The sequence below is a fragment of the Ostrinia furnacalis genome, unplaced genomic scaffold (assembly GCF_004193835.3).
Source record: "Ostrinia furnacalis isolate ACB-3 unplaced genomic scaffold, ASM419383v2 OfSCF6554, whole genome shotgun sequence".
Taxonomy (NCBI): Eukaryota; Metazoa; Arthropoda; class Insecta; order Lepidoptera; family Crambidae; genus Ostrinia; species Ostrinia furnacalis.
In genome coordinates this window covers 525,030-535,955 of record NW_021136793.1, presented here as the reverse complement: position 1 = coordinate 535,955, position 10,926 = coordinate 525,030, and the positions used below count along the sequence as shown (strand labels likewise).

The 10,926-nt window shown below is 39.1% G+C and overlaps 1 protein-coding gene across 7 annotated transcripts in view; it reads right to left on the bottom strand.

Annotated features, from left to right (window-relative positions):
- syd (JNK-interacting protein syd) overlaps positions 1-10,926 on the bottom strand; it is a 50,801-nt gene that overhangs the window by 7,260 nt on the left and 32,615 nt on the right. For 3 of the 7 annotated variants that reach the window (XR_003656680.1, XM_028317947.1, XM_028317944.1), the window contains 7 exons: positions 10,091-10,201; positions 8,098-8,266; positions 6,123-6,324; positions 5,055-5,215; positions 3,510-3,670; positions 2,833-3,094; positions 2,206-2,460 (listed from right to left, as the gene is read on the bottom strand). Coding sequence is in view for 5 of the 7 variants with exons in the window: in XM_028317947.1 (XP_028173748.1) it covers positions 2,206-2,460; positions 2,833-3,094; positions 3,510-3,670; positions 5,055-5,215; positions 6,123-6,324; positions 8,098-8,266; positions 10,091-10,201 (1,321 nt within the window). In the remaining 2 variants the exon portion in view is untranslated. Of the gene's footprint in view, positions 1-316; positions 426-2,205; positions 2,461-2,832; positions 3,095-3,509; positions 3,689-5,054; positions 5,216-6,122; positions 6,325-8,097; positions 8,267-10,090; positions 10,202-10,926 lie in introns of all 7 variants that reach the window. The other 4 variants (XR_003656679.1, XM_028317943.1, XM_028317945.1 and 1 more) reach the window with 2 other exon arrangements.

Here is a 10,926-nt window from a genome sequence, read left to right as displayed (position 1 = left end):
AGTATGTCAATTGTAATTTTGTAAGCGAATAAGCAAATATTATTGAGTTATCTGCCCCAATAACTGTATGAAAATGATTACATACAACGGTATATTCGCTTGAGTGTCTGACCACAAATATTATGTAAATGTTATACTGATATCAAAGTACTATTTTCATAAAAATAATGGTGATACGTCAATATTATTGGTCAGATGAATGCGTTAGTGATGCACAATGTACTGTATGATTAGTATTAAAAACTTCATTAGTGGTTTTACACGTGAGTCCAAGCTACGTACATGCCCTCAAATGTGATTATAAAAATTGACGTACCGTACTAGTAAAAAGGGGAAACTTTAAGAATACTATGTAGCACAGGGAGTATGGTATATCCTCCAAACCATGAGATGGGAGGCCGGATCACGGTCGTCAGCATGCTCTTCTAATGGCAAACAAAATAAAACCGGGACAATTATATGGGCACCGGTAGTTTGTTTCTCGACTAAAATGCGGGAGTTAATGTGATGCGTGATATTATTACGTGGTATGCTATGTCCGTTGTAAGCTGAACTGATTTGTTAGTACTATTAACCCTTCAAGCCCAGCCAATCGAGACAATAGAAATCAATTGTTACGAGGTCATATGCGACCACTTAGGGATCGGTGTGGAATAAATAGCAAAGAATAGAAACATGGCAGGTTTCATGTAACAAAATTCCAGAATTTGTCAATAAGATGTGTAGTACTTAGCCTTATGTACAGGATGCGTATACGCAGCGTTTATTTAATTTGTAATTCATTGCCTCACACGCACATAATATATCCTTCAGCTGTCAAATTGTATGGAAAAATAACGAACCACTAACGTTGCACTCACGTCACCGTGTGTCAGAGGTTAAGTACTAGTCCCGATTGTTATTATTGCACGTTTTAATCTGGGTAAATTATTAATACACCCTACTAAGAACTGAATGAAGTCAATGAGGGCTATCGTTTTTATACTTAACAGTTGGCACCCCTGGCGATTGACAGGACCTTACTCTACAGTGACGCCATCTTGATGAGTGCAAATACGATAGTCCTCCTACCACTTTAGCGCTCACAAGTTGGAGCCACTGTCTTCGCTACTAGCAAGTGACAGGACCTTACTCTACAGTGGCGCTAACTGGTGAGCGCTAAAACGATAGCCCTCATTGTGGATGAGGCATGTCCGTCGCAAGTTTCAGAATCGACTAAGCTGCTAACATAGATTGTGAGCAAAACCAAAGTTATAGACAGTGGTTAATTATATCCATATTAATATTAGTGGTCATATTTATAATGTATACAAACGACATGGGACATAAATAGTTCGTTACAGCATCAGCAAACAACGGACAAGTATGACAATGTATAGTAAGTAAGCGATGACATTAATTTAATTTCGCAATAATGTTACAACACATTTTAGTAGGAAATCTGCACCTGCAATTCAAATCAAACAATAGGCACAAATATACTGGCAACTTTAACCAGATACCTGGAACTAAGCGGTACCATTTCTAATAAGCGTAATGCTATGTAAGGTAAGCATAGAAAGCGTAAAACACTACAAACTATTTGTTGAATAACTAAGCACAAGCTTTTTGTATCTTGAAGTATTTATGTACAACCTGCGTAGATAAATAGTGGGATTGAAATGATAACATGTGTATCTCTTGCTTGCAAATTATGTGCAAGCGAGAGAGATCCATAAATATCACCATTTATAATCCAACTATTTAGGTACACGAGTTATACAGCCAACGTGCATATTGCTTGCTTTGAAATCTATATCCTGTCAGTGTAAGAACAAACAATTTCTTCTACTTCACAAGTGACACGCTAGCCGTCGCAGAATAAGTAAAGGGTTTACTATGTAAGATAGTTCGGCAATTCGGCATCCGACGCTTTTCAGCCAGCCGTATGAAATCACTGAATAAAAACTACCTAGTCAAACGATATCTTAATCGTTCTACACCGAACACTTACGTCACGGTAATACTATGATATTATTACCATACTGACTTTGTGTCAGCGACAAGATTCGGGACTGTTTTGTTTTCGAATAGCCTCCTAAGATGATTAGTGTGTAGAGCGCCTAAACTGTTGGGGTTCTCATCTAAACTAACGGTATGGGTAACTCATCTTTCAAGGTATTGTAACATGGTGTAATAGTGTAGTGAATCAACATGCAGACTTACCTATTCTGAAGTCGATATAACCTTCCCCGCCCGATATGACCAGCATGGGGTTAAGTAACCGCAGTTTGGGCGAGTCTGGCGAGGTGGCCTGTGGGGACGGCGGGGGCGGATGGGCTTCGGGGGCCCCTGGGACAGCGACGAAGAAGGTGACAGCGTCCCGGTGGCCGTGGAAACTGAGTTGCGCGTGTGCCATTGAGCACCACGGGATCGACCCAGTTGGACTCGCGGACCGGACGTGAACTACGGATGTGTTGCCTGGGAAATAATGGACCATTTAAAAAGTCATAATACCTTCCAAGTAAATGTAGGAGATAGCTTTAGGACAACACTTTTTCCTAGGTTACTCATGATGACATTAGACGTTGTAGGGAATTTATGTCAAACTCGAGACTTACAGACTAATATTGGTATCCCCACGGCCTAAGCCTAACATGTAGGTAGGTTGTTTTCACTACCATACAGTCAGGTAAAAATAAACCCCAGAAATGGCAATAGAATTTCATATTAGGTAACTACACTATCCCATATTAATTCAATTACATTTTATTTACATCCAAGGGAATCAACATTTGGTAACAATCTTAATAAAACTACAGAAGATCCAAATGAATCTAGGTAAAAACTTACCACTGGTAGTGGGTCTCGGGACGCTCGGTACCGTTTCTTTCCCCGTCCCCTCGCTCAGTGGGACGGATATGACCACACCGTTGCTCGTCCCGATCCAAAGCCTTCCGGAGCTGATCAGCAGTGCCGTGATGCGAACCAGAGAGAAGCCCAGCTTTCCCGTGCCCAGCATCTTACTGACGTATGGCTCTATGTCCACGTCTTTCAAGTGTTGGTACGTATGAGCGTGGTACAATCGAAGTGTGGAATCCATTTTTATTGATACCTGTGGATAAGTGTAGATACAAATGAATTGAAGTAGTGGTGGTGAATTTTGAACTAATTTGGAATTGATGACCACGTTCAACACAATATCCCATGTGCATCGCCCTTCATCAATGTGACTGGTCAAATTCAGTCATTTTAAATCTTTACTCCAAGTGAGAATGTTGACCAAATGTGAGCTAGCTTGCAAGAAACAAATAAACATAAAAATCAAGAACAAAACACCTAGAAGTCTATGACCAAAGCGTTATTCTGACACAACTTAGATCTCAATGCAATTATTTCATAGAATGTCACAACTGGAGACGACTGAAATGAAATTGGCCTAAGCAAGCCGCAGTCAAAACTCTTCCAATTCGAACTTTATGCTGTGAAGACACGGTTGAAGGTTAGGTTATTATAATAATAGCACTCACCCAGACGCCGTCTCCGTCGCACGTCATCTGCCGCACCTGGCTCTCCTGCCGCGGATGCGCCTCGAGCGTGTGCAGTAACGTGCGCGAGCGCGGGTCCACCACGTGCACCTTGTTCCTATACCCGCACCATACAGTGTTGCCCACTGCACAGAGGCAGCGCACTGCAAGGAAGGCGTGATCTAGATACGGGTAATATAAGATCAGAGAGCGTAGGATGCGTGCGTGATCAGGGTTCGAAATTATCAAGATAATTACGCTTCATGATAATTCTTCTTCTTTTTCTTTTCAGCCAAATGACGTCCACTGCTGGACAAAGGCCTCCCCCAAGGTTTTCCACAATGAACGGTCCTGCGCTGCCCGCATCCAGGCTCTTCCCGCGACCTTTACCAGATCGTCGGTCCACCTAGTAGGAGGCCTGCCCACGCTACGTCTTCCAGCCCGTGGTCGCCACTCGAGAACTTTCCTGCCCCAACGGCCATCGTCTCTACGAGCTATGTGTGTCATGATAATTATCAGATAATTATCAACAGTATAAAATACATTTGTCATATTGCTTCATAAGAAATTCTGATTGTGTATGTTGTTTTATGTTTTTGGTTGCTGATTTTCGTCAAGTTGTCCATGATAGTCGCATAAAGTTTGGAAAATAGATAAATATTTTGATGCTAGATAACTAGCGATTATTGTGGAGCTAAATAGATAGGTTTTATAACTACCTTTGTTGATTAACGCCCACTAATTAGACGCAAGTGCGGAAATACACGTTAAATCTTCGAATACAGTTCATTTTCACGAGCGCATTTTTTTGTTATTATCAACCGATAATTTTATCCATCTGTTTATTATCACGATAATTATCCTTTCGAACCCAGTGCGTGATATAATGTTATCGACGATTTCAGACGAATATACACGGCCTTATAGAATAAAATCGATATGGCGCGCATCCTAGCCTAACTGGTGAAAGACGTTTTTGAAAGTTTATGAGTCAACTTTGTATGATCTTAATTTATCTGGGACATGCCCATATGAACCTTTTATGCTTCTTATTGTGTTCATCAAATTTTTTATCAATAAAAGGTGAGACCTGAGAGGAAAACACAGTGTTTACCTAGATCCAAAATACTGAACTGTCCTATCCGTGACATTAACAGCGGGGCGCCACCGTCAATACCGGATCGCTGGTTCCGATTTTTGCCACGTTGGAAACTATAAAGTTGTACAGTGGTGGCGTCCCCCTGTCAATGAGTTTGGTGGGACAGTTCAATGTAGGTCATCTATTTATTGTCGTGATAGACTATTGCGTCGGTAACGACAGTCGTGACAGTAAAGTGTAATGAAAAATGTCGTGACAGTGAAGAAGTATTTCATGAAAGATTAGCGCTCTGCAATAATTTTACAAAATTCTTATAATTTAAACCTTAAAAGCGAGACGATTGATAACACAGTAATAGACAGTGTACTTAGTAATGGTACGCTAAAAACGCGCTGTATTCTTATTTACATCACAAAATATATACTTATTTATAATATTTATGTACTCACCAGAACACTTGCAGTCGCCTAGCGTAAGAAGCCAGTACTGGCCGAAATCCCACTCCCCGTCCGCCAGCCGAGCGAAGATGGCCACCGTTCCGTCAGCCAGGGCCACCAGACAGCGAGACGCGCAAGCGACGATGGACAGGATGGCATCATTCAGTTTCAATCTAAAGAAATACAATCATATAGAATTATAGATGGAGGGGCAAAGACCTTTAAAGGGGGGCGCGGGCCATCTGTGTCGGACCGCAGGTTCCGATTTTTGCCACGTTGGAAAACACTGAAATGTCATTTGCAGGAGGGCGCTGCCGTCAATGCCGGGTTACTATTTCCAATCTTTGCCATTATAAATCTTTGACACACGATTGAACAGAGGGCCTAGTGTGAGTTTACATCAAACGTGCTCACTATAATAGTGAGCGCGTCAAAAATGACATTAAATGTATGACGGATTGTACAGCGGGAAACGTTCAAAAACTAAAATTTTCATACATTTTTTAAACGCGCTCACTAAACTCTCACTCAGCCCACAGGTGTCTTCTTGGGCAAGCTCGATCCACCATTAATTGCGTCAGCGCACTGCGTTATTATGAGCAAGTCCATATTTTATTTTTAAGAAATAGGCGACTTTCACCATTTTATGTTAAGTTTCAGGTAGTTATTTGACGCACCTGATATAAAATTAAAACAAAAAATAGTTGTCGCTGACTTTAAGAAGGCCTTAAGATAAGATGCTACCAGGGTCTTTATCAGCTAGTGGTGTGTCGGAATGATCTATGTCAATTGTATAAAAGTTTCTAAAAAAAGATAATATCCAATAGATTCTATCACAATAAGGGCTATTACCGTATTTGCATTCAAGTTGGTGTCATTAGCGAGTTAAGTCCCGTCATTGGCATACACAGTGGGGCTTTATGTTTACCAAGATGGCGCCACTAGCAAGAAAGGCACTAGTTACTTGTCTGTGGCGTCAACTGGCGTAAAAAATACAGCCCTTTTTTCCTGCCCTAAATAAAAATCTTCAAGAACTCAGATTAATCTACATAGTTGTACAGTGTGAATTACGAGTCTTACCTCGCCAGGCACTTGCTGTAATTTCCCATAGCGGAGTGCACGTAAAGATTGCCGCTCTTGGTGCCAAGCCACATGGTTGCCATCACGGTTGACATCTTGCGGTCCTGTGTCGCTTCTGATTGGTTCTCCGTATTGTTCTCAGCATTCGACTCTTGCTCTTGCGCGAACGCATCGACACCCGGCTCGGGCGATGCAGGACGATCTAATTATAAAAGTGCCGTTTTAATTTAATTCAGTTTTGAGTTGAATATCCCCATTGATAATAAGGATACATCAAGAGATACATCATATTACTCAAAATTGCAACTTTAACTTGAGCAACATAACGCCGCTTTAGTATACAACACATATTTTTAACGTTTTTCATAATTAATTAGGATATCACATAGTAGAGTTATTCAGATACTTGATTGCTACGAAAGCTTCGTCGTTATATTTTTCGTCGTCGTTGTAACTTAAACAGAAATAAGAATGGCAAAAACTTTATTTATTAAAGCGACATTAATGAGTAAATATAAGTCTTACCTATAACAATACAAGTATATTTGTGCGCATCACGGTGCAGGCCATACTAATGATACAGTATGTCCAAAAGCAGTGAGCGACAATTTATTTCCGCACCGGGTATACAATAAGACAAAAGATAGTCTCATCGCAAATTCAAGTGCGTTCTCCTAAGCGAGGTTTAGACTAGCAATAAAATTTGCAGAAGTTGGCTTGCCACAGCTATTTACACAATAGTAAACAGCTTGCTGAAGTCACCTTCTGCAAGTTTTATTGCTAGTCTAAACCTTGCTTTATAGAGGCAAAAAATCAGAAATCAGTATACACTGTAACCTTGATTGTTTTAGTATTTGAATTTTATATACTATACAATACAATGTAGTACAGCAATTAATGCCAGTCTCCATCAAAAATAAAGACTGTGTGTTAATTTGTACGTCATTGTTGGCACAGTGTAATATTTAACATAATAATATGCTGCGCAGTAATACTTATTATTATGTCCTTATACTGTGCCAATAAAAGTTTTTGTTATTTTTTTCTTATTAAATTAAAAATATTTATAACTTAAAATTGTGTCTTCTAATGCAAAGTTTAAGAGCTCGAAATTTTAAGTCCTGTCTTTTTTCACGTAACAAGTAGATTAACATTTTCGTGAAAACGGAGCACGATTGAAATGTTATTAAGTAAATATTCATCATCCTAAAATAATTTCGCAAAACTAATATTTTCATTCAAGGTTTGTTCATAGTAGAATCTGATCAGCATTCCTTATACAAATTGTAAGCCGACCAAACTATCGGCCGATTAAGAGTCGGTATAGTCTGCAGTGTCTTCTAGTAATAGGCTAGATGACAAAATTTCAATTATTTGTCCGTCAGGCAGATAATTAAAAAAATAATATTAGACTCGTATTTTTTGTTTTCTTTCATAATTAATTAATAACAGTGCTACATCGAGTTGAAATGGCGCATTACGTCACACCTATGTAGATTTTTACTAGTGACATCACGCGACATTTCAACTCAATATAATACTGTAATTATTTGATCATAAAAAGAATGAAAAAATATGTGTACAATATTTTTTATTGTTTGTCTGACGGACTAAATAGAATTTCGATTTCATGACCCAGTCATCATCCCAATAGGGATGTTTCCCGGGTAAAAAAGCAAGAGTTTTAATAAGTTCGTCAGTTAGCTTATCAAAAACTACTCGACACGTATTTTTCACTTTTTAAAACTAATGAAAATTTAAAGTGATAAATCGTGTCAAAGTTCTAAAGAAAAGGCCCGTGACGTCAGTGAGTGCGTAAAAGTGCAGCACTTTGTGACGCCGCGCGGAACTTTAACGCACTGTAATTATTTGTTTCATTGACAATTAAAAATATACGTGTCCAATATTTTTTTATACTAAAATTGACAGACAAAAAAAAATTTTTTTTAGAAAACTAGCCGCCTATTGAAATTACCTCGGTGCATTGTATGGTTAGGCGTAGAACTGAGCGGCGGACTGCCAGGCGGCATGGAGTCCGCATCGTCGCCGACTTTTAGCGTGGTGTCAGCAGTTTCAGCGCCCTCTGCCGGGGGCGAACGCTCCTTCACCGGCGTACTTGGAGGCGTCAGCAGCGTTGAGTATACCTGGACGAGTCATATCATTAGAGTAGGCGCACACCCTTGATTTTTAGTTGTGCCCGATTTTAAATTGTATGAAGAATCGGCCAAATCGAATCGGCGTAGTGTGCGCACTCCCATACTGCCCATACTGATCAACTGCCCGACTAAACTATCGGCCGACGAAAAATCAACGGTGTGCGCCTACTCTTATCGTCAGGTCATTAATCTATCATGGATTTGGCTTGCAATCTTCTTATTAATGCCGTAAGAGAAATACACGAGTATATGTATAGTTTACCAACCCGTATGGCCTTTGTGGAGTGTAGATCATTTATAACCGTGATTAGTGAAAATAAATAATATCTTTTTCTGATGCGAATGAATAGTCAGCGCGCATAGAAATTGGAAATGTTTTATAGTACAGTCGCGGAATGAAAAGGTTCGTCACCTTAGTGTCGGTTTTTGCTTGCACTAGGTAGGTACTGTAAGAGTCAAACCTGCCAACATAACAGTGCAAGAAACAGTGCTGCTAACATTTAAATAAATATGACGTTTGCTAACGAATAAGGTTTTGCTTGTTTATTTTTCTATCCCATTAGTGCAATATTACAAAATGTAGTTTTTTTATTTAATAGATAATGGCAGGTTGAACCAACAAGAAGGTTTTAGTTTATCAATCATAATAATCTTCTTGACAAGTTGTTTGACACAACTTTGATGTGAATAATTTTGAACTTTACTGGCGAGCAGTTAAAGATTATTTTCTCTAACTCGAGATTATTCTGTAACATAGTTTCAAAAGGTAATATGTGCTCGCGATTCGTTGAAGGAATCAATTTGAAAACTGACGAACCTTTTCATTCCGTGACTGTACATTAATAAGTTCTACCAGGCCTGTTCATCTCCGCGAGTTTACATCGAAAACAAAACACGCACGATTGCCCCCTACAAGAGTACTATTCGACAAGGCCTCACATACGAGCGAACATTGACTCACGCACGCGTATTCTTGTGTATGATAGAAAAAAATAAAGAAAATGGTGTACTAAATACTGTGCAGTATTTAACTGCCTAAATAATAATAAAAACACAGAATGTACTTTTTTAAGTTGCCTCAAGACACTGAGAGGTAAATAAGTAGTTAATATTATTCATGATAATTCATGCTAAATCATGTATTTCCTCCGCCATTTTCTGCAGATTGGCACCTCACGTCAAATCATTTTACCGAAGTCAGCCCTATAGCTTCGGCGCAGTACCGATCACTGACGTTTGTCAACAAAACTTCTGACAAACTTGCTTGACTCTTGAGACAAGCTAAATTACACCATATTGTTAATGACATTGAGCATACATTTTTTTAAATACCTTCGCGAAGTAAAACTTCTGTACGTAGTACTTATTATTATTCTGTGGTTCTACTACAAGTGAGATTACAGGTTACTGTCCCTGTGTTCGCAACATTATATTACAATCAAGTGAAGGTTCATTCACACGTTATTGTTGTCAATTACTATGCCCGGATCTATCATCTGTACGCAATATCCATTTGGTCAATTTGAAGCAACACGTACGATAAGTCTCAGAAGAAGAAAGGTATAAAGCATGCAAAAGGATAAATAAGCCAATGCCATAATGGACATGATTATGTATTGTATGTGCGCAACAGGATGGCAGCAATCTCAATCTTACGAAATGGCTGTAACTAGATGTGCGTGATTTTATTTTCGCACCCCTGTGAACGATGAGACGAAATCTTACAGTCCATCGTGAATCAAGGTGCGGGCAAACAAGTTTAACTCTAAATAGATAAGTAATAAGTTACTAAGTTGTGTTGCTAGTACTTACCAATTTGGTGGAGCCCACGACGGGTTCCTTACTCTCCTCCGGTTCGGTGTCAGCGCCCTGCATACCGTTGGCTCGCGGGGACTCGAATGATTCGCCCATGCAGAACAATGACTGCAGATACAAACAAAAGATTTGTAAAGTCTGCAACACAATTTTGTTGCAAAATCACATTTATTACTAACTGCATAAGCTTCAAGTCTTTACCTAGATGTCGTCGTCCACACTTGTGCATGTTATCTTAACGTTGACAATGTTTATTTATGTGTATTTTAGTGCTCATCCCTTATCTAATCGCCATAATTATGTAATACCGCATTTTGTTATGATATGAGTGTAAATTGTTGTTATTTTTATTAAATAAAAGTACAGTGAGTAAAAAGTGAAATTAATTAATCTTTTTCAGCTTTCACCACGTTTTGTCATAATTGTTAAACTGATTTATTACGGCATGGGCAAAAGATTTATTTGTACGCATCATCTATTTGGTCATTCCGAAGCAACAGATATGGCCAGAGGAATTGTGCGCAAATTTCTCTCCGCACTCTGGGTACGATAAGACCAATAAGTAGTCTATCTATAGTAATTAGAGTGCCTTTAAGAGACGTATTGAATTTAATAAAAATACATTTATAGTGTATGTCGCGCAACAAAAGTTGAGCAAACACGTACTCATACCCGTGCTCACACTGATGTAATATTTGAATATAGAAAAAAACATAACATTACACAATCAAGTTTAAATATAGAATAGATTAGCTACCTCGCTCTTGTTAAATGCCTGCAAACGAGACAAAGCACTTGTCAATCTACGCGAAACGTCAGCGCAGACAGATACA